The 22,807-nt window shown below is 38.5% G+C and overlaps 1 protein-coding gene across 1 annotated transcript; it reads left to right on the top strand.

The window, feature by feature from the left end:
* The first annotated feature begins 1,512 nt into the window (after nucleotides 1–1,512).
* meis2b (Meis homeobox 2b) lies at nucleotides 1,513–18,938 on the top strand. Its single transcript, XM_056262715.1, has 13 exons — nucleotides 1,513–2,160; nucleotides 2,297–2,526; nucleotides 2,888–3,029; nucleotides 3,200–3,250; nucleotides 3,705–3,755; nucleotides 3,844–3,990; nucleotides 5,606–5,720; nucleotides 11,742–11,881; nucleotides 13,756–13,832; nucleotides 15,536–15,594; nucleotides 15,686–15,775; nucleotides 15,897–15,984; nucleotides 17,898–18,938. Exons 1-12 carry the CDS (start codon nucleotides 2,143–2,145, stop codon nucleotides 15,953–15,955), a joined length of 1,179 nt encoding a protein of 392 aa, XP_056118690.1. The 5' UTR covers nucleotides 1,513–2,142; the 3' UTR covers nucleotides 15,956–15,984; nucleotides 17,898–18,938.
* Nucleotides 18,939–22,807: the final 3,869 nt, after the last annotated feature.

The raw sequence follows: 22,807 nt of genomic DNA, 5'->3' as shown, positions 1-22,807 counted from the left end.
GCACATGTGAAACTGGAGCCCGTTCAGCGGCAGGTTTGCAGGACTTTCGCTGGATCTGAAGAACTAGGAGGAACGCATCGTGCGGCTCAGGCACACATCCTGACGGGTCAAGCAAAGGTCAATACTTTAGCAAATAGAGTGGATTATCATCATATCAACACGGGCGAAGAACATTGACCTTTAAAGGTAGTTTAATAACAGTGACAATTTCATACCAAATTTAGGATTTTTGTTAAGTGAAGATAACATATAATTCAAAGTAAAATATTATAATTCAAATAAATAATTGTTATTATTATAGTTGCATTTTTGTTCAATTGTCAATATTTTTTAAATCACTTACAACGATATTACAGATGACGCTTAGCATAATGCCGTTAATCTAAAATAACATAAAATAATGTATTATGATGTCGCATTGCAGAAGTTCATATGAGAATTTGTATATTACTCCCGGCGTGTGTTTGTAGAAATGCCGCATCTAAATCTGACGGCATATTTTTCAATAGAATTCACTGAAGATCCTCGCAGCAACAACGCTTTCACAATTATTTGAAATTAATGTCTTTAGGCCAGAATTCATTTTTTAAATGATTGAATAAAACGGGGAACAATTAGCAATATAACAAATGAAATACAAATAAAATTGCTAAAATATTATGAAAAATAATGCTGTTTAGAATTTGGCAAAAATAAACATTTATTGTTTATCACTGTATTGCTCGATAGATTTTATATTTAAATAGGCCTACAAATAAAAATCGTTTAAAAAATATTTAGTCATTTTCTTAGTATGTAGGCTTATTTTAAACTATAAATACGTTTTTTTTAAAGAACATTAAAAAATCCAAATATAAATTGTCGACTGCAATGTAAATTAAATTGTTCTCTACATCAAATGAGTTTGTTTTTTCTTCCCATCCGATCTCGTTTCCTATAATATATGCGTTTAAATATGATTATGATGGAATTGCATAGAGACAGTCGTGCAGAATTCCCTCAGTGTCGTTTATGCGCAAAAGCGCTTGGAATAAAAGAATGGTGTATAACTGCACGGGTTTTTATAGCTCCACATTTAAAATATATTTCTAGTTCCATACATTAACCATAGTTTATTACGAAAAAGAATGAAAACAACGTCAACATATAACATTAAACTGAACGCAAAAAAAAAAAACTTCAAACAGTTGTTTAACTACCATTGGAGAACAGGACAGCTTTATCTATTTACTGTATTTACAGAAGGACAGGAAGAAGAAAAAAACGTAAACGTAACTTTATAATATAAATGTAGCCTAATAACTTCATAGGCTATGACGAACACGTATTGAACAACGAAGCAGTCCAAATGTATAGTCTGTGGTAAATATATTTTCAAAGGCTCAAATGCTGTGATGCTCAGCAATTTGTCGAAACAAGGTCCATTCCCAGTGCGACTCAGTGCACTGATCTGATTTTAGCACTTTTAAAAATAAAGACACTCCACCCCTAGTAACAAAACGCAGAGGATGGTGGTGCGTCATCCGCCCGCGTATCCAATGTGAACACTCGCTGGCTACTCGTGGTCATTGCGTTCTTCTTTTCTCTTGCTTTATGTAGAGGTGTCGAGCTGGTAACACCCACCACGCTTCCCAGGCTCAGTCATCAGGGGTTCAGTCTCTTCAAGAGGAACCTGCTCCAGTCACCAACACAATCCCAGTCGAGGCAAAAGCGTGGGTCGCAAAGAGGGACCATGAGATCCGGATAGTTTTTCCTTGCAGTGTTTGCGATGCCAGACACGAACATCCCAGAATTTGGAAAGATTCTTCTGACTTCAGGAAGTCTTTGAAGGGTAAAGTGCATTAGACTGTCAGAGGGTTGAGGTGGAAGCAAATATTTTTTAGCCTATAGTGTGACGTTTTTTATGTGTTAAGTTTACATTCATCAAAGTGTATTTAGCAATACGGTCGAATTACCTAAACACCAAAAAGCGGCTGAAAAAGGAGCGATCAAAAACTCTTCACAGGACATGCTCTATCATCTCAACGGATTACCAACAGCTCAGTCCTCTTAAACCGGATGCACAAAAGGAATTAAATCACTCAAATTGCTTCCTCGTTGGATAAGATCACAATTTGCACTTAACGTCAACAGAAGCGTCATATGCTGATGGCTCAACGGGTACGTTCTCTTACAAATCCACCGCGTAAAACAACTTAGCCTAAGTCGTAAAGTTTGCTTTTTAATATTTGCATCAATATTAGGTAAACACATTTGTCATTTGAGTTGCCTATGATACGGTTTCTATCTGATGCAGTACGAAGACCTTGCCCACTATGGCGGCATGGATGGAGTTGGGGTTCCGACGTCGATGTACGGGGACCCGCACGCGCCTCGGCCCCTGCCGCAGGTTCACCATTTGAGTCACGGGCCACCGCCACATGCCAACCAACACTACGGGGCCCACGCACCGCACAGCATCATGCCCAGCAGCATGGGCTCGGCTGTCAACGACGCACTTAAAAGAGACAAGGACCAAATTTATGGGTACTTTATTATATCATTTCTTGCATGGCACATCTGCTAGTTAACAATCTTTTTAGGCTATACCCGCGTTTGGCTGTGAAATTTATTTCAGTCAGTAAATTACTTTGCACGTACGATCTTAATGTCTGCATATCGACATTTTCAAATAGTGTGCTGCATAATTAAACTTTAAAATAAGGCTGTTTGTTTTTCATTAGAACAATTATAGAAAGCTAGAATCTGACTTACTGAGTGTCACTATGTGGCCGTCAAAGCAATGAAAGTAAAAACTCCAAAGCCGTATTACTGTCATCAGCACGATTGCTCAGTTATTGATATAGTGTTTTGATCTAAGCATGTAAATGTTTATTGAATCTTGAAGGCACCCGTTATTCCCGCTGCTGGCGCTGGTGTTTGAGAAGTGCGAGCTGGCCACATGCACACCGAGAGAGCCCGGCGTCGCTGGAGGAGATGTGTGCTCGTCCGATTCATTTAACGAGGACATCGCTGTGTTTGCCAAACAGGTAACTTTTTGATTGAAAAATACACATCTTTTTAAGGACTTGACGATTTCGGTAGTTCTAACTAAATGACATTTTTGGGGGAAATTGGAAATAATTTGCTTTTGTTTTATTTGCTATATAAAATGTATTGTTATTTAGTTCTAACAAACTTGTGAAATTTTTGTATACAGATTCGGGCAGAGAAGCCGTTATTTTCTTCTAATCCAGAGCTGGACAATTTGGTAAGTGTAAGATGTCGTTTCGCACAGCTTTTGTTTCAGGTATATTCGCTTCAGAGCGTTATATGCGAGGTATTCTTTGAGGGAAAGAAAGGGAGCTTTAGTGATTTATGAGGCCGCGTGTTATCAGAGGGCGTGGGGGTCTTTGCCCTGGGCTCCCTCAAAGCATCGTCTCTGGAGGAACCTATTTACACTCCTGCTATTGTCATAACATTACAAAGCCAACACTATATCAGACGTGTGAAGTTTTTGATGTGAGTGTGATTTCTCGCGCGATTAGAATAACTAGAATATAATAGAATGTAATGTAGAATATAAATGTTTTTTTTATAAATGTTATTATTAGAATAACCAAAGTTTTTTATTGTTATTAGCCTATTATATTATTATTATTGTTGTTGTTTAAAGTTGTTATTTTGGTTTAAATATTTCATGCATTCATTTACTCTTTCCTTAGATGATTCAATCAATACAAGTATTACGATTCCATCTTTTAGAACTCGAAAAGGTATGTTAATTTTTTTTTTTAAATTATTATAATGTTATATTGTTCTAGTGATAAACACATTGAATACATTATTTTTTTTTTTCATCAGGTGCACGAGCTTTGCGACAACTTTTGTCATCGGTATATTAGCTGTTTGAAGGGCAAAATGCCCATTGACCTGGTAATTGATGAACGGGATGGGTGCAAGTCCGACTTCGACGACCTCTCAGGATCCTCGACGAATCTCGCAGATCACGTGAGTTTTTAATTGGCTTTCTATGACATCATAAAACAGGGCAATTAGATAGCAGAGCTGTTTGTATGTTTACAGTACAGGCTATTAAGTTTCCAACAAAGGAAAGACTGAAAGTGTCATTTATGGTGTAAACTGGTGAAGAGAGTTAAAATTCTGTTTTCTGATTTTTTTTTTTACCAGAAAAAAAAAACATTTGTAGTGCCTCAGCCATGCATTTCCCATATCCCCCCCCCCCCCCCCCCCCCCCCCCCCCTCCTTTATTAATCTCCACAATGCATTTTAGTCATAAACACAGAGAGAGCAAGAGAGGTAATTACTTATATGCTAATTTATTTAAACAACATTATCTAAATCCATTTCTCTTTGCTCTAATATGAATCATTGCCCCAGGATATATCTTATTTTCGAAGAGGTATGATGATGATGATGATCATGTTGATGAAGCCCGTCATGTTGGGTGCAGGTGTTGTTGAGGGTCAGGGTTTTCCCCCCACTGTCCACCCCTCCGTTAGCCCTAATGATCAACGTTACATTTGCACGTGAATGCGCTATTGTCTTTGAACTGATTGGATTGTTATTGTCAAGCAGGAGGGGAGTCTTTTTTCACTCAGAGACCAACAGTGTGTTCTTTACAGTTGTGCTTCCTATTATCAACGCACCACCCCCTGTCACAGGAACAAAACCACAGAATTAAGAAGAACAGGACTTTACATTCTGCTTTCGCTCTGTTCCGTGTCAAAATGGGAAGGAGAGGTTATAGTCGTATTGAACAGAGAGAAAAACACGACGTTAAAAGCCTGTTCCAGTTTTGTCTTTTATTACATGCTTCCATTTTCCATCGTGTAAAACGGTTGATGACTTGTCCCATCCAAACGATTCCTGTAAATAGATCCGTGGATGGTGAGGTCTAACCGTCATACATTCACTTGGTCAGCTGAAATTCATTTGACGAATATGTACCTTTGTACGCTTGACGATAACTGTAATCTTTTATTGATGCTCCTGTAATGTCTTATCGATTTACAAGTGTGCAGCGTGACACAAAACAATTTGAATTACGTGATGAAAGGAGACAGTGGCCTTCTGAAACGTTATTAACGGCATACACACACACATAAACACACAAACCCACAGACTGCTTTTGTACTTCCTAATGAGAAAACAGTGAAGGGTCTGATTCACACAGCTTTATTGTTGTAGGAGCTTATTCTGGCCTTTTCTTAGAGCTCTTTAGCTGATCACCATCAGGCAAACAGCTGACGCTAAGGGCCTGAAGAGGAACGGCTGCTGTTTGCCTTCATGTTGAGCCCGTATAAGTGCTTTATACCCTGTTTTGGATAAAAAGGGGACGCCGTTGGTTTTCTTGTGAGCATTTACGGTCAGACATCAGGAGAAGCAGTTACTCCATTCGAGGCTCCATAGGACTTGTATTTGTGTTTGTTTGGATAGCGCATTTCAGTTGTCTTTAATTTGGTCGGACTAACTTTTCAGTGCAGACATGGTAACTAGGCGCTGAACAAATCGCTGTTTTCAAAATAGCATGTATATGTTGCTAGTGTTAGTAATGTGGCCTTCTTTTTTCACCCTTCGATCTCTGGATGTTCGTGAACCTCAGAATCCAGCGTCCTGGAGAGACATGGACGACGCTCACTCTACTCCCTCAGTCGGCACCCCAGGACCCTCCAGCGGGGGACATGCCTCTCAGAGCGGAGACAACAGCAGTGAGCTAGGTAGGAAAACCTGTCAGTTTTACTATTACATCATAATGTGCTTTGTTGGAAAGGCTCGTCTTAATTCATATTCTAAGCTTCGAGTGGTATTTTCACTGAGGTTGGATTTGAATTTGTTTTTACATCATACACTGAAAAAATGCAACCTAAAAGTGGTAACATCTAACAGTCAAAAAATCGTAATTTATACCAACAAATCTCAATTTTAATTGGTTGAAATAGCTCTTTTAGATAGGTTACCACTTTTTTTCCAGTGTATATTGTACTTTGATTACAACATCTATGGTACTTTGTGGAATTGAAATTCATAATTTGTTAATGCGCGTGGCTGTAAACGGCATTTACTAATCAAAGTCATGTGTCATTGTTCGTGTCATCATTGCGATGGTTCACCGAGCTGGTTTTACGATTTAACTGTGGACACAGTAGGTGCTTAATGCTCTTGAAAGGTTAAGGGTCTAATTTAATTTACCAGATCTTCCATTTGCATGTCACTCTTTTTTTTCTTTATTTATATTGCGATCTGCCACTTCATATTTATAGTCCCTTATTTTTTTTTATTTTTTTTTGTGTGTGTGTGTAATTGCTTAAGTGAAAATAGCCTTCAGGGTTTCTCACCTCCTTTTAACCATCAGACATCAATAGCCTGACCATTATGCAGAACAACAGCAGGATGTTATACAAGACAAGAGAAACCAGAATCAAAAGCCAGTAGCCAGATTGTAATTCTCAAACAATTCGGCCTTAGTGTGACAATATAAAAGCTCTAAAAATGTCAAATGTTCGGCATAGCAGCAATGCCAGTAGTGTTTCTGCAATGCAACTCTGTATAAAAGAAAGAAAAGCATTGGGTGGCGGCATTTTTCTCCACACAGGGCTTTTTTTTAAACAACAGTGGGGGGACATCCAAGACCCACGGCCTTTTGACCCCAAAGAGCATGCATTGAAGAAGGGGAAGAGGAATGACCCCTGCCGGCCTGAAGGACAGAGCACTTCAAATACTAGTCACAATGGAGGGGTGATATCTGGGGTGATCAGAGGCTGAGGTTGGGTTAGAATCAGGGACATCTACCTGCTGCTCCTCCAGGAGCCACTTTGGATCAGTGTTCCTCCCTTTATCATTCAAGAGATCGGTAAAGCAAACACCTTTTTCCATTACAAGTGAATGGGGGGTCTTACGTCAGTCACCCAACTCCAGTCCAAAGGATTACTGGGCCTCTTCAAAGCACCTGTCTCTTGTAGGGGGTTCCCTTTGTTTGTTGCACATCAGTAGAAGTTGCTCCTGTTGGGGGAACCTTCAAGTAAGCCCCGAAGAAGTGCTCCTCGGTCCACAGTCCGAGTGGTTTTTAAGAACCGCTGACTCACCTCAGTGATTTCGGGATGGTAGTGAGGGGGTTTTCCACAGCTATCCTAAACATGTGCCTTGTTGGTGGGAATGCAGCAGAGCCTAGGAATGTCCATCACAAAGGCCGAAAGGGAACAAAGGGAAGCTGCAGGACATTCCAGGCCAGTTGTTACCTCTAAGGCCGCTGAAAGACACAGGCTGAGACAGGATGTTTACATCTATATCTGAACCCTCAATGGAGGTGAAATCCCAGCATGAAGTGTAGTGGACCAACAACAAGTGTCAAGAGCCGATGCCTCCGCGTTTTTGTAGTTGTCAATACCACCCAACTGTGGTCCAATCCCATGTTCCTCCAGATCATATCATGGCCACGGGGGACAAGAGGATAAGAGCATCTAATCAATATGCTTTAAGCGAAACGATTAGCGAGAACAAAATCATCTGCGTCCGTCCAGTAATTATCCAGTCTGTTGCGTCCAGTAGTCAGAATTATGGCCCCTTCGGAGAAGTATAGTTCGTGATAGATTGAGGTCATGGCGAGCTCATTAAGCAAGCAAACTGGATTTATTCTGTGATGCGTGCGGGGTGGCAGTCATCAGACCCGGCTAGTTTGCGCCGGGCACCCTTTGTCTTCGGGACATTCATCTATCTCCAGTTCATCTAATTATCAGCATCAGAACAACGCAGAGCGTTTGTAGCTTTTGGACCTTGTCATCTCTCGGACGCTGAAGGTACCGTGATGTGACACGGCCGCCGTGAGGGTCGGCTTGAAGGATGTGGGAAAACCGGTTTAAAAAATTCTACTTAGACTTGACGTGTTTTATATGCATATGCTCATCATATCTCCCTTCAGAAGTTTTGCTTTAAATGTACAAGTGAAAGTGTGTGTGTGGGGGGGGGGGGGGGGGGGGGGGGGGGCTTCTAGCTTCAATCTTCTAGCGATAGATTGAAGCTAGAAGCCTCTTCTCCATGTCTTAGGGTGCTGTTTTTCTCTAAACAGCCCGAGGGCTTACTCCAGCCTTCCTCCAGGCTGCTCCGGCCCCCCTCTGCGCTGCGCGTGCAGACTCCGGGGCCGGGGAGTGAGGTAGGGCTCAGGGAGCTGCAGCCTTTAAAGAGAGTGCAGTCGCACAGGCTGCATGGGCCAAGTTGCCAGGGAACAGTCAGAAGCGATTAGCGTCGGGTTGGATCAGCCCTCCGGCCTTCGTTTTCTGGAACAGGAGGAGAGAGGCTCGAGGAGAAGGGGGGGAAGAGAGTGTTTGAGGCTTCCTTAGATGTAAGGATCTCACCCAGTTCTCTTTATCTATCGTTTTCCCCTTTTCTTTTCTTTTCTTTACTTTCTATTCTTTTCTCTATATCTTATTCTATTTTTACCCATTATTCCCTAAAATATACTTTTTATACTTTCTGTTACTTTTCTTTTTCTTTATTCTTCTTTTCAATCTTTCTAGCACCTGAACATGTTTTGTAACACTGAAAATGTCACTTTTTCAGTATCTTTTATCTTATTCTATTTTTACTTTTAGCCTTTTTCTTCCTTAGTCATCTGTTTTTTGATACTTTCAGAATAAGTAACTTTTTTATTCATTATAAATTTTTCTAGCACCTTTTTGATATTTGATTTCCATAAACATTTATACATCTGACCTATTTCTTAGTGCTGCAAAATTTATTCATTTCAATTTATCGCATCTAACAAAAGTTTGTTTATATAATATATGCATGTGTGTGTGTGTGTGTGTGTGTGTGTGCGTATATATATATATATATATATATATATATATATATACTAACATATATTATACATAAACACAATACTTTTATGTTAGATTTGACAGCACAGATTTTTTTATGTTCTTTTTCCTACATTTAATTTTAGATTATTTAATTTCATCATTTTCATTTTCTTTCATATATTACTTTGTTCATTCTAACACCTTTTTGATATTTGATTTTCATAAAGACACTGAAAACTGCATCTATTTTTTAATGTCCCATTTTAAAATTTAATTTTTTCTTCTCTTTCAAAAAAAAAAAAATTATCTCTGACCTTTTTGATATTTGATACATTTTTCATTTCATGTAATACTTTTTCTTCCCTTTGAATTTTTTTCCAAATATAAAACTTTTATATAACCTTTTTGATATTTGGTTGTCATGGACACACACACACCCACACACACACACACACACCCTCATGTTTTCTTTTCTATTTTTCCCCTCTTCTCACTTTTTCTTTTCTTTCATGTTTCTTTCATAGAACATATACTACTGTACTTTCTAATACTTTTTCTTCATATTCACATTGAAACCCTTAACTATCTGTGCCGGTTAAGACTGTGGTCAACATGCAAACTCCTGAAAGCATAATGAGAAGGAACAGCAGTCTGTGTTGTGTAGACAGACAGTGTGAGACCCCTGCCCTGCCCTTGACTTGAATTTTGATTACAGCATCAGTCAGCCTGAAGTCCATCCACCACCCCCCTTCTTATATTCAAATGTCATTATTCATTATCTGAAATATTAATGCATGAATATGGCGCATACAGTCGCCTTTGATTGATGCATCCAAAAAAACAAGGAGACACAGCAGGGCCAATCTTAAGAAAAGTAGGGTTCCTGTCCCGCCTCCGGGGAGGAGTCCCTCAGATACATTATTCACACACCCTCCGGGCAGGCTTTCAAGGCATCTCTACCCTCAGGGCAAGAAAAATAAGCATGACTGTTAAAAGTAAATCATCTTGCCTGATGCACAGTTAATGGAAGAGGGAAAGAGGGATGGAAAGAAAGAGAGAAAGGAGGGTGGGGAGGAGGACAAGACGGAAACCTTAGTTTAAAAGCGGCCTCCTGCCTGGCTCTGATCTTAAACTAGATTGGATGGTAATGGAATGAAAGCAAGCTTGATGTTATCAGAGAGCTCACAGTTCAAAAAGCATTGTTTTCTTGAGCATCAATTGAGCTTACAATATATCCCTCATTCACATCATTCTGGAATAATAATTACTGTAATTACCAGCTTCCGACTGGTAAAAAAAAAAAAGCATATCATCAAACTGTATTATCAAATGTATCATCAAACTCTCAATTACAAGTTGGAAACTAGGATTTTTATGAATGCTCCAACTTCTCTCATTTCACGTCATGTAAAACAAATAAAAAATAGCAGCCATCTCAATAGTTAATTTGAGAAGTCTTAGTTAGTCTTTGATTTACCATTATTATAGCCAGTTTTCAAAAGCTCTTTCTTTGTTCTGAAACTTTTTGCAAGAGTAAATAGGTGAGGTATTTTATACAACAAAATGTATTAATGAAACATTATTTATGTAATTAAATGTTTAATATTTACTATTAGTTGTGAATACATACGTATATATATATTACACGGCTCTGTGGAATTTGATTTTGATTTGCGGTGTGATATTCCCTGATAACAACCGGTAAAAACTGATTAGGCTCATCCGGGTAACCGAAGTCAGCGCTATATGCTTGCTAGGAACGTTTTTTTCTTCGTGGAAGTTTTGCGTTTGGTGAGCTAATAAAATATTAAAACTCAAATCAATATTTTGTGCACAATTGTTTAATTATGTCATCCGGGTATCTCAGACTTGCTGTCTTGTTTCAACGCAGCTGCTACCATTTTACGATGATTGTACTGTACACTGTAATGGATTATAAGATACAAACAGGTTCGATTTTGAAACAGTTTCATGTCAAATCAATATCTCTTATCTCCATAATTATTTATGTGGTGAAATGGCATGTAATAAGTGGCACGACTGTACCGCATACCTTAAATATACGTCTAGTTTGAACTTGCCGCTTGCTAGCAACCACTTTCTCCACGGAAGCTTTGCGTTTAAAGACCTAATAAAATATTTCAACTCAAGCCAATATTTTGTGTCTAATTATTTACTTATGTGGCAAGAATCCATATAACAAGTGGGATAATGTACATCCCTATACACACGCATTCACATAAATGTAGTTCAAGGTGCTAAGAACGCTGTGGTTAAAGGTTCAATTGCCAGAGAATGCATGAGCTTTAGTAAAAAAACCTACAATAGCTAAAGTGTGTGTACGTGCACTAACCAAACTTAGTCACATCTTGCAATTAGGGGTTTAGCATCGTATGTACTTTCCCTGCACGGTAAACCAATTACCAACATAAATTCTGAAGTCGAATACGGTTTTCTCAACAACCACTAACAGGCGTTGCTTTATTTATGCTTTTCCCGAGTTTTTCGACTTTATTTTGAGTGCTAATGCAGATCAGATATTCTCTTTGCAGTGCCAAGTCTCCATTCCCCATTCAAGCATGGAGCCTGGACATTCATTACCCCTTGTCAAAGACAAAACTCACATTGAATTAATAGCACTGGGGTTGGTGCAGAGCTTTCCTCGAGATCCCTGACATTGAGACAGCGAGAGAGAGCGGGAGAAATCTCGCTCTGTTGATTAGCGTTCCCTCTCACTGCATGGATACTTCTGCTCGCCGCGGTCCTTGTGTTACTGTTGCTAATCAAAACAAGCCCCCCTGCGTGACTCTTTCACATCGCGTTTGTGAGTGGCACTGGTGATCGGTCTGAATAAACAACTGAAGGTGATGTTTTATCTCATTAAAATGACTTTCTTCTTTTGCTTTTTCTCTCTCGCCCTGCTTTCACACTGTTGTTTATCAGGAGATGGCTTGGATAACAGCTTGGCATCTCCGGGAACTGGGGACGAGGACGACCAGGACAAGAAACGGCAGAAGAAGAGAGGCATCTTTCCTAAAGTGGCGACCAACATCATGCGGGCGTGGCTCTTCCAGCATCTTACGGTAACACTCGATCAGATCTCCTTTTCGGAAATCGGAAGTCTGCGTAAAAATGGGCCAGATTCTTTGACGTGTCTCTTGGCGAATTAGTTTCATCCCACTGTTCTCAGCTCAGCGGCCTGCATCCAAACTGCATTAAAACTAGCAGGGTGTGTTATTATCTGTCTCTCGGCCCCATCCATTTTGCTTGTCAAAACCGAGGGTCGTATTCGCCTCGGGGTGAGTACGTTCCAGCAAAACTTGCTGGTTTAGGGCTGATTTGTGGCATTCTTAACCCTCTTGAATCACTGCACATTTTCACCGGTCCACCTCCTTAAATTCCCACAATTCTTCCTGTTTTCCATTCTCTTTCAGAATTCCTGCACTTTCTAAGAGCCACACAGGTCTCGTACACATAGTAATCCTTTCCCTTTTACCCACCTTTAGAGTTTAGAGATAAAAAGGAGAGCCTAATTGAATTATCCTCTCTCTGTTCCCAGCTCCTTTTCAGAGCAATTTGTGAAGCAAAAGTGTTTCCCATTGCAGGATGTGTCCTCTGACAAAAAAAAAGTGTTAGAGGGGACTTTGGCCTCTGAATGGCCTCCATTGCAACACCCAGGCGATCATGCATTCATTTGGGGTCGGGGCTGAATGAAAGCTGCTGGATTACGTTTTGTCGGGTTCTACTTTGAGCCAGTGTGCGGCGTTTGAGGTGGGGGGGTGGGAGTGGGGGGGCTCTTACATATGGTCTAAGCCTCCATCTTTTGTGACCTATTCAGAGGTCCACGATAAAGACCCCCTGTGCTGACAATCTTAAAGAAAGGTGGAACATTAAGATTCAGTGGAACATTACAGTTATAACTGTTAGTTTCACTGGAACGAGATAGAGAGATCTCCTTTGGCATGCAAATGGGGATGAGGAGGGGGCTTCTTAGTAGACATAAGCGCAATTCATGCAAATATGAGCAATTCTTTGAAAGTGAGCTTGTCGGCTAGCTTCGTCGTTTGAACAAGTAGGTTCCTCACTGAACTTTAACGGACAATCACTGCGCAACCTGCCGAGAGCTTTTTGATAAGAGTTTAAAGATGGATCCCAGAGCCCAGCTTGCATTCGGCCGTCACTGGCTTGTGTAGAAAGGGGGCAGGGCTTACAGTCATTCATCACCACAATGACAGCTAGCAAGCCAGGAGGTGAGCAGGGAAATCTCCGTCAGTGTGTGTGTGAGAGAGAGAGAGAGAGCGAGACATGGAACAGGACTCATCCCTCACCGGTGACCACGGGAGGTGAGGCCATGACAGTGCCAAAATTGGTGCACACCCACGACCCAGGACTGTCTATACATTCACCCCTGCCTGCCATCTGCTGCCCTCCCTCTGCACTCACAGCGAGAGCAAGAAGATCAGGGGCCAGGGGCCACCGCGGGGCCACCAAGGGCCAAGCCCTATTCAACCCTAAACAAAACTCTCCATTGTCTCTCTTTCACACCCACTCGATCATTTGTCAAGTAATGTCAAATAATGTCAAACAAAACCACGAGCGCTCAGCCAATAAGACGCAGGGAAATTCTCCAACTCAGGGCTGCATATGGGAAGTCTATCATACATAATGATGTAATTTCCTGAAAGAGTCATATGGGATCCACGTTTTTGCCCGGAGTCTCACATTTGGTGCTTGAAGTCATTAGTCATTTAAACAGATTGGTTTTTAAGAAAAAGTAAGGTCATTTTTATTTGCTTTATTAATGGAGACTGCAAGGAGAAGTACACAACTCTAAAAAAATGAAGACATTTACATGTTCCATTCATTATTGCTTTATGGATCATCGGACAGCAATGTTATTAACTGCAGAGGTTTCTTACACATTAATCTAACTTTTCTAGTTGTTTTTGTCTTGCAGCACCCCTACCCATCTGAAGAGCAGAAGAAGCAGCTAGCACAGGACACAGGCCTCACCATCTTACAAGTGAATAACTGGTGAGTAACCTTTGACCTTTGACTTGCCAGATTGACCTCTCAGCACTTAGAAGTCAGGGTTGGGGATCTCTGTAACATTTCCATTTCAAGTCCGGTGATCCTGATTTCTCACACTATTATTAGACGGTGTTCAAAGACCCTATGAGACAATTAAAAGTAAGAATAGGAGCGATGATGAGGTTTGCCAAGGTCTCCGAGGGGCTTTTAGAAAAGTTGTCAAATGTTATGTTAGGATTCCGGAATGCTGTTCGGTCACCAGAGTTCCCCTGAATGTTTTTTTTTTTTTTTTTTTTTCAGGAACCATCTTGCTTATAATAGATGTTATTGGATTACACAAATGTGATACTCATTCTCAGTTTGAGAATGTGAAAAGGAAGTGTATGTATGATATTAGTATGTAATGATAGAGTACCAATAGGCACCAAAAAAATATTTTTTTATTTTATTAAGTTTTAAGCTGAGATTTTTTCATTACATATTTGTGTTTTTAGTCTGTATGCATTTAAACTGTATAACTTTGATACTTCAATTTATTTATTTTAATTTACCACATATGCTCTCATAATAAAATTGTTATTTTGGATAGCATACACTACTTCAATCAGCACTATTCTTGAGCATGAAAGTTGAATATTTTTTACTTTATTTTCAAAATTAAGTTTTAATTTTAGATTTGTTTCCTTTTCCATGAGATTTGAATATATATATATATATATATATATATATATATATATATATATATATATATATATATATATTTATGTATTTAGATGTATTTAAACCATACAGATAATTCAATTCTATTTGATTTCAATTCGATTCTACTTTAATTTACCATACATACTTTAATAAAATGTCAACAAAAGCTATTTTTTTAGTCATATAGTCATAAAGCAGACAAGTTTTTGTATAACAAAAAGTCGATGAATATTAAGTATTATCATTCCTTTTGTTAGTTTTTTTATAGAAAATGGACAATTTAGATTTGTACCATACACTAACATGTGTTTACCACGACCAAATAAGGTGTTCACAAACATTTGGCTAAGACTCATTGTCTATGAGTAATTCCTTCCCCCATTGCATGTCAGGGGCATTTCCTACCTCTCTGTTACGGGCTGCTGAAGCATATTAGTGTCTGAAAAGCAGTTAGGCTAATCATACCCTCAGGCTGCCAGGCCAATGCTATATCAATTGAATATTTATTGAGCAATGACCCCTTTACTTGATTCACTAATATATTGCAGCAAGAAGCGCAATTAAAGCAAGTCTTAAAAACAGAGATTAACTTTAGAGTGCTGAGGAAAGGGAAAACAGACCGCAAATCAAATAAATCTACCTGTTTTTATTGTCCTCAACTATAAAATTCACCATTAAACGGAATGTTTCTCAAAACGTAATTTGTAAAAGGTGTTAAAATCTCTTTATTAAGAAAACCTCAGCTTGTTTACATTATAAATTAGACAATTTCTTTGGTCTGGCGCTTAAACAGTGCATTAGCTTTTTTTTTTTTTTTGTGGACTCCTGACAGGTCCATTAACCCAAAGGCCCAGGAGAAATCGCACTGCATTAAGGAATATTTTGCAGTAAATCATAGCAAAGAGCTCACAGTAGTAAAAGTCCTGAGTGTTTAAATAAGAGTAAAATATACTGTGTGCGGTCAGTAATATAAATAGATTTAGTAAATGTCTTCTCTTTGACAGGTTTATCAATGCTCGAAGAAGAATCGTGCAGCCCATGATTGATCAGTCTAACAGAGCAGGTAAAGTGCAGGTTTATTTTCTACAATCTTTACTATCACCATACTATCACAGTGTGCATACATCACATATACTGTGTCTTTGTGTGTTTAGTAAGTCAAGGATCCGCTTACAGCCCCGATGGTCAGCCAATGGGTGGCTTTGTCCTAGACGGCCAACAACACATGGGCCTTCGGCCTGGCGGTAAGAAGCGATTTGATAATAATTGCGCATAACTCAAGTTTAGTGCTGTTATAAAAAAAATCTTCCTGTGCGTTTGCATGTGTTTTTATTGTTTTCTTAATTTTGTTTCTCTGTCTCACAGGTCCCATGGGAGGTATGGGTATGAACATGGGTATGGATGGACAGTGGCACTACATGTAAACGCCTCCCCTGCTTCCCAAATCGTAAACGTAAGGAAACGCTTTGGTACTTAGAGCATCCCCTCTCCTTTCACTCGGCGTGCGAAATCTGATTATGGTGGCAATTCTCTCTCCAACGACGACGACTCCCCCCCCCCCCCCCCCCCCCCCAGCTCACGCGCACACACTCGCGCACCTTCCTTCCCCGGCTCCATCTTCGCTGCCTGTCTCTGACAGTCCACAAATCAAGACGTATCGCTCGCCGCGGGCGGCCTGGCATGGAGAATTTTATTTAATACCCACACTGTGCTGCCCAATGAGCCCCTCCATAATGACACTTACCTTGATTAATAGAGCTCTTTATATGTAAATAGGCACCGCATCCAGTTCTCCAATCGTGCCAACACAGCCCTTTCCTCTCAAATAACAACCTCATCCTCCGCTAATGAAGGGAGAGGAGAGGGGAGGCGAGCGGAGGTTAACACCCCCCACCGAAGCCACAGACACATAGAGATATCACTAGCTCCGGCTCGCAGGAGCCAGATACACGCCGACTAAATAATTTCCAGACTATTTAATCCTACCTTTTTTTGATTGAATTATCATCGAGTCGTTACTGTAATTGCGTCATTTGGAGGAATGTTTCCCCGTCCTTAATTCGCTCTGGTTAAACACCATATGCTGGCGGATCGTTGGGATCATTATGAAGATCTGTTTTCCTGCATAAAGTGGATAGAGACACGTTTATGATCTTAGAGGCAGGTGTATGTTTATTTAAAAGAATATTCAGAGTTGGGTGCAGGTTAAGTTTAATTGAGAGAATTTGTGGTGTGTAATTTCATTACCACGAAAAATATTTAGATTTCTTAAAAAAAAAAAATGTTAAAAAAAGAATTAAAGTGAATTTGCCCTGAAATTTGAAGTTTATAATTTTATAAAAGCACTTATATTGATTTGTTTTGTCATAACTTGTGTATTATTTGAGGTGTAAGGCTGATTAAATCTCATCAAAGTAATTTAACCAATTTCAATTTAATTTTTTAAGTTGGTTTAACCAGGAAAGATTTAAAAAAAATGAGTTGGTAACACTTTGCAATGTTCTAATTTGTTAACATTAGTATTGTATTGAAACATACAAATTGTTACAGTATTTATTCATATTAGTTAATACAAATCCAAGTACAATCAACTTGGATGTTTAAGTCATTTCAACTTAAATTACATTAAACTGACTTAAAAATGAGTTGAATCTTGTATAACATAAAAACAAGTTGAAAATTGCTTAACTTATTTTGATGAGTTAAAGCAACGTAAAAACATGTTTTCATAACTTATTGATCATATTTTTTTTTTACAGTGAAGCTGTTCATCGTTTGTTCATGTTAGTTCACTCATTAACTAAAGTTAAAAAAATACAACATTTGATTTGAATAATTTAAATAAAAAATAACATTAACTAAGATTAGTAAAAGATGTAGTATTATTCATTCTTATTTCATGTTAACTAAAGTACTAATTAAACCTTATTGTATGCTATTGTGTTAATGAGTTGAAATGACTTATACAGCCAATTCGATTATAATGTTCGTTTTTAAGTTGAATTAGGGGGAAATGTTTTACAGCGAGTCGTTTTCATGGTCATTTTGGGGTTTTAGACGATGCGTCGTTGTAAAATATGATATAACTTTACTTGCTTTTTTCACACTAAATTCATGTTAACTTGCATATTGTTTACATTTTGTGGCTACTGAATCATATAATGAAAATGTATTTTAAAGTGTATGCTTTCACTTCCATTATAAATGCCTTGATGAGATCCAGATTTTGCTTATTTTTTAGACTAAACAGTTTTTTCTTGTAATCAACATGTGCCCAGAATATTTCTGCGATGTATTTTTTTGTTGCACAGTGTGGATGTGGGTGAATAAATCTCTCAATATTGTTTTCCCCCCTCTATGTTCTAGGTTTGGATGGTGGCCTCAGGAATAGTCCCAGTGCTGGCCAGAGGCATGAGGAGTCACGTCATCACATTCGTCCTCACCTCGATCCTCTTTTCACGAGAACCTCCCAAATCTCCCACAGACCTCCCTCATCATCTGGCCATCAGATCTCCAGCCAAAGGACCTTCCAAAGGAGCACCACCTTAACAAAAACAGACTTGAAGCATTTGTGCCAAAAGAGACTTCTGAAAAGACAATTGGGAGATCTTTTCTTTTTAAATTATTTATTTATTCTTGTTATACCGTCAAGAAGCACGGGGGACCACACCATTTTGTGCACTTTTGCTCAACCGTAGAGTGGCCGCCCCAGACGCCAATATCCCATACCTCCTCACGCACAAGTGCACACGTTCATATTAAATGTGGAATATAGTAAAAGATGCTAAAAGCCCTCAAGAACTGAAATGTGAGTGTATGATGAGTTTTTGTTTGTTTTTCTTTCTTTTGGGAAATGTTCAATGTTTGGGTTTGTGTCACTGACTATAGATTTAGACCTTTGCTTCCTCAAAGTTTGAGGGAAATGAAACCACTCGAAGGGGATCACACATCTGACACAAATTCCAGTATCTGAAACCACAAAGTCTTCCCCACATGAAGTGTTTTGGAAAGCATCACTGAGGAAATGCGTTTATTTGTTGAATTGGTGAGCAACGGTGCTCTGGTAAGGCTAAGTATGCCTGGAGGAGTTTTTAAACCACTAGAGATGTTCCATTGTACATAATTATGTAAATGTTATTTGTAAAACACATCAATGTGAAATAGGCATTCAGTCGAGATCCTTTAAAATTGGACATGGGACATTGTTGTACATTTTGGGTCCGTTCTCGCTCTTGCTTTTCTCTATGGAAAAAGTCGATTATATGTTTGTTGATGTACTGCTAAGTTTGATCGATCCTGTCGCTCTGTCCATTTTTTTTCCTTTTAGGAGTCTTTTAAAGCAGTACAGTATTTCTACACAGTCAAAAGTCGAATTCTTGTAATAAATGCTTCATTTTCAAAATGTTACCTAAATCTCTTGCTTTGAATGTTGTCGTGTTATTTCATGCTTTGAATCGATATTGATGCGACTTGCAGTTAAAATTGATTTAGGCTAGAAATAGGCCTACCAATAGAAATACCTTTATTTTATTTATTTTTTTTTAAATAAAAAGCAACTGTGCTGCAATTTATTTAAGTAATCATCAAATGGATAAAAAGAAAGTAGACGCAAACGCAACTGGCCGTTACAAAAATCGGTAACTGTTGCAGTGTCCTTGTTACACATGTTACATGTAGTAACTTAATAACTATACAACTATGCATAATTGCATGCAACAAAGCCCAATCCTAACCCTTTAGTAAGCATGTAGTTAATTATTATGACTCAGTCGCCTACTATAATTTCACTGTAACACGGACATTTTAAAAATAAAGTGTAAACCAAAAATTATTTTAAACGTGCAGATATCAAACAGCTATATACAAAAATAATAAAACTGCATTAATAATGTCTACTGAAAGGGGCACTAGAAAGTGTAAAATGATAATTTGATGACCGTATAGTTTCCCTAAAATCATCTAAGTGTGTGCAGAGGTCTTTTGTAAAATGTTTGAGGCAATCTGTGAAGAAATAAATCACATTAATTCAATATTTCCAAAGCAGGCGACTGGACGGCGTGTAATTTTTCAGAAACACAAACCCCGCGCGCTTCTTCAATCTCCAGCATCTTTTAAACGCAATTTCGCTGGTGACATTTTCAAATGGTTTTTCTCATGCTGTTTGATATCTTAGCTAAGACTGCTCCTACAGACGTTTCTTTCGCTTATTTCGACCTCCAGTTTGTGTTACTCTAGCCTGCAGTACTGGTGAGAAAATGCTGTGGTTTGGTGGTCATTTATCAATGTCAGCCGCGTAACGATCTCACTGCAGTATTGATGAGGAGAATTGCGCGGCTGGAGGAGAAGCCACAGGCACAACAATACCTGCAATAACCCTTGCGTTTCATCCCATTCCTTTCGATAATGGAATTATTTTAATAAGACCTTCCAATCCGTTTTATTTCTCGTTCCTTTCATTTATTTTTATTTTTTTTACTTTTTATTTGATTTCGACTTCTGAACATATCAACAAAAGCTACGGCCTAGCTATATTGGAAATAAAAGCCTAGTTTTACTGCTAAATTCGTTCAAGACCACATAAAAAAATATACAGGTAAGGAAACAAGGATGCAGCTGTGACTATTCATATTTTGCGACTGGGTATTAGCCTATAAAATGAGTTTTACCTCATAAAGCATATAAACTTTCTATTAAACCTAACGTTATTTTTTTAATAGGCCTATATAAATTAAACATAATAATACATCAATATAAAAATAGCTAAATAAAATAGCTGCATTGAAAAAAAATGCATTCCAACATAGTCGTGGACAACATTATTTAGTGTTAAGTTGTGCGTTTCTGTAACATAAAACCACACATGCACAAAATAAAAACAAGTTTAAAGCTGCATTATTATGTCGAGCACAGCCAGTGTTAATACAGATAACTCAAATGCTGAGTGTGTGTATCTTGGTCAGAGATAAATTCGTTGTGAAAGCTGCCGGAAACAAGAGCACAGCTTAATGAAATATGGGTCATCCTTCCCACACTAAGCAACATCACGTAAAAAGAAAGCTACAACATGAAATAGAGCAAACACAATCCACACCATGCTAATAATATGTATTTACTGCTATGCGGCGTAAAAGGAGACGCCTATGGCAGGCCCGTTTTGACTTGTATTCATTGGATATAAATTCTTTATTCAACAATTTAATTTTCACTAGTTAAAATACTAATTCTTGATATCAGGAATTAGATTTCTAACAATGGCGATTTTTAATATCATGAATTAGCCTACATTTCCAATAGTAAAAATTGTAATCTTTGATACCAACAATGACATCACCACTCGCAGAAATACAAATTCTTGATATATAAAAAAAAAAAAAAAAAAATTATATGACCTATAAGTTATGACAACATGTGTTTTTACATTGCTTTAACTCATCAAAATAAGTTAAGCAATTTTAAACTTGTTTTATGAGTTATGCAAGATTCAACTTGCAATTATAACAATGTTCTTTTTAAGTCAGTTTAATGTAATTTAAGTTGAAATCACTTAAACATCTAAGTTGATTTACAGTGTAGTAAAAACTGTATAATTCTTGATGTCTGTAATTGTATTTTTACTAGTTAAATGTCACCATAGGCCACCATTCAAATTTAATTGTTGATATCAATAATTGATTTCTGACTAATTGAAATTCCAATTTCACATCTCAGAAATACAATTCTAGTAAAAATCATACTGTTTGATATCAATAATGGTGTGGTTTAATTTCCACATAATTTCCTTAATTTAATTGAATAATTTCATTGACGCCGTTCCATTATAAAATGTATAATAGTGTGAGGGAAAACTCTGTTGTGAAACGGCATAAAAAGTTACAAGGCCTAATTAATAAATAATTAAAAAAAATATATATATATAAACGTTGCCACACAGATTTGTGGTGACTTTTCTTGGGGTTTTCTCTCTGGCTAGCTTCCCACTGATTTGGATGCATGTCTTGCTGTAAAAACTAAACTGAAGTGAGTCTCATGACTGAAACAAAAGCGATAGCCTCTTATAGCGTGTCCTCATGACATAAATGAATCACAACTGGTGCAACTAGGTGCAATAACCTCTTAGACCATGAAATCAATCTATTACAGAATTATTGCAATTATGATTTTATGAATCATCCTGTCATGGCAGTAGCAATTCTCTACAGCACCTCCTCATTTCGACAATACAGCTTAGACCTCACTTAGCCAGGGACCCGTCCAGACCAACTGTATTCAACTTGTCAAACACAATTTCTATTGTGTATATCTCCTCTCTCTGGATTTCCAGAGTGGTCGTGTTGAGAACCTGGTCCACGTGAGGAGATGTTTATCCCCTGGTTACAGAACAGTCAGAGGCATTGGTGTTTAAATTTGAGGCCAAAGGAAATTAGGTGGGGAGGCCTCTCCTCAGCTTTATTTACAGCGGCGCGTGTGCCAAGAGGTCAGGGGTCAAAGTTGAGAACGGGGCCAGCGGGAGAGCTATCTTGCTTCTAACACTGATTGTTCCACATGCCTGGAGTTCTGTGCATTCTCTCTTTCAAGTCCTGGGGAAGCTGATCGACGTTAAACCTCTCCCTATATGATGAGCAAAACCAGGTCTTCTTACGTTCAAGAAGAAAAACAGACTGAGCTTTTCGCTGACTGAAGGATGCGAGCTGGCGACAAATGGCTAAATAACACCATAGCGTCATTAAAATGATGTCATTTATGACGTCTGCCGATCAGAAACCCCATTAAATTCATTGCACCAGGGCGAACAAGCCATAAAGTGAAGTGTCCCTCGGAAGAAAAAAAAAAATAAAAATGTCAGATTGTGGATCGTACACTACAGAGGGTCCCCAGCTGTGGAGAGCTGAAGGACTTTCACTTTTATTAAGATCAGATGGAACTCAATTTGGACAGTCATGCTGGACAGTGGACCTCAACCATCGGCCAGATGCGGGGGAATTAAAGTGACACATGTCGGTCCAGGTTTTTTTCACCTGACAACTTTATCTCCACTTTTCCTTCTTGGATCTGACAGCCTCGCACAATACACTGCAGCTAGTGTCTGTTGTGCTTTTATTTCAGCCGTTTTGATGTTTATTTTGAACTTTGTTTTGTTATAGTGTACAACGTAGATGATTTCGTTCAAAAACACACACTACTGTTCAAAAATGTGGGGCCAGTTATGTACAGTATTTATATATATTGAAGGGAATTAACACTTTTATTCAGCATGGATGCTTTTAATTGATCACATG

This window comes from Rhinichthys klamathensis, unplaced genomic scaffold (assembly GCF_029890125.1).
Source record: "Rhinichthys klamathensis goyatoka isolate OS25496 unplaced genomic scaffold, OSU_Roscu_1.1 h1tg000196l_1, whole genome shotgun sequence".
In the NCBI taxonomy this organism is placed as follows: Eukaryota; Metazoa; Chordata; class Actinopteri; order Cypriniformes; family Leuciscidae; genus Rhinichthys; species Rhinichthys klamathensis.
Note: the sequence above shows the minus strand (reverse complement) of the source record. Positions and strands in the feature narration are given on the sequence as shown.

Bases quoted from the DNA above. Each gene is read 5' to 3' on its own strand.
- meis2b (XM_056262715.1), top strand. The intron at 5,721-11,741 runs GTAGGAAAACCT...GTTGTTTATCAG, and splicing joins AGACAACAGCAGTGAGCTAG to GAGATGGCTTGGATAACAGC. The intron at 13,833-15,535 runs GTGAGTAACCTT...TCTCTTTGACAG, and splicing joins ATCTTACAAGTGAATAACTG to GTTTATCAATGCTCGAAGAA.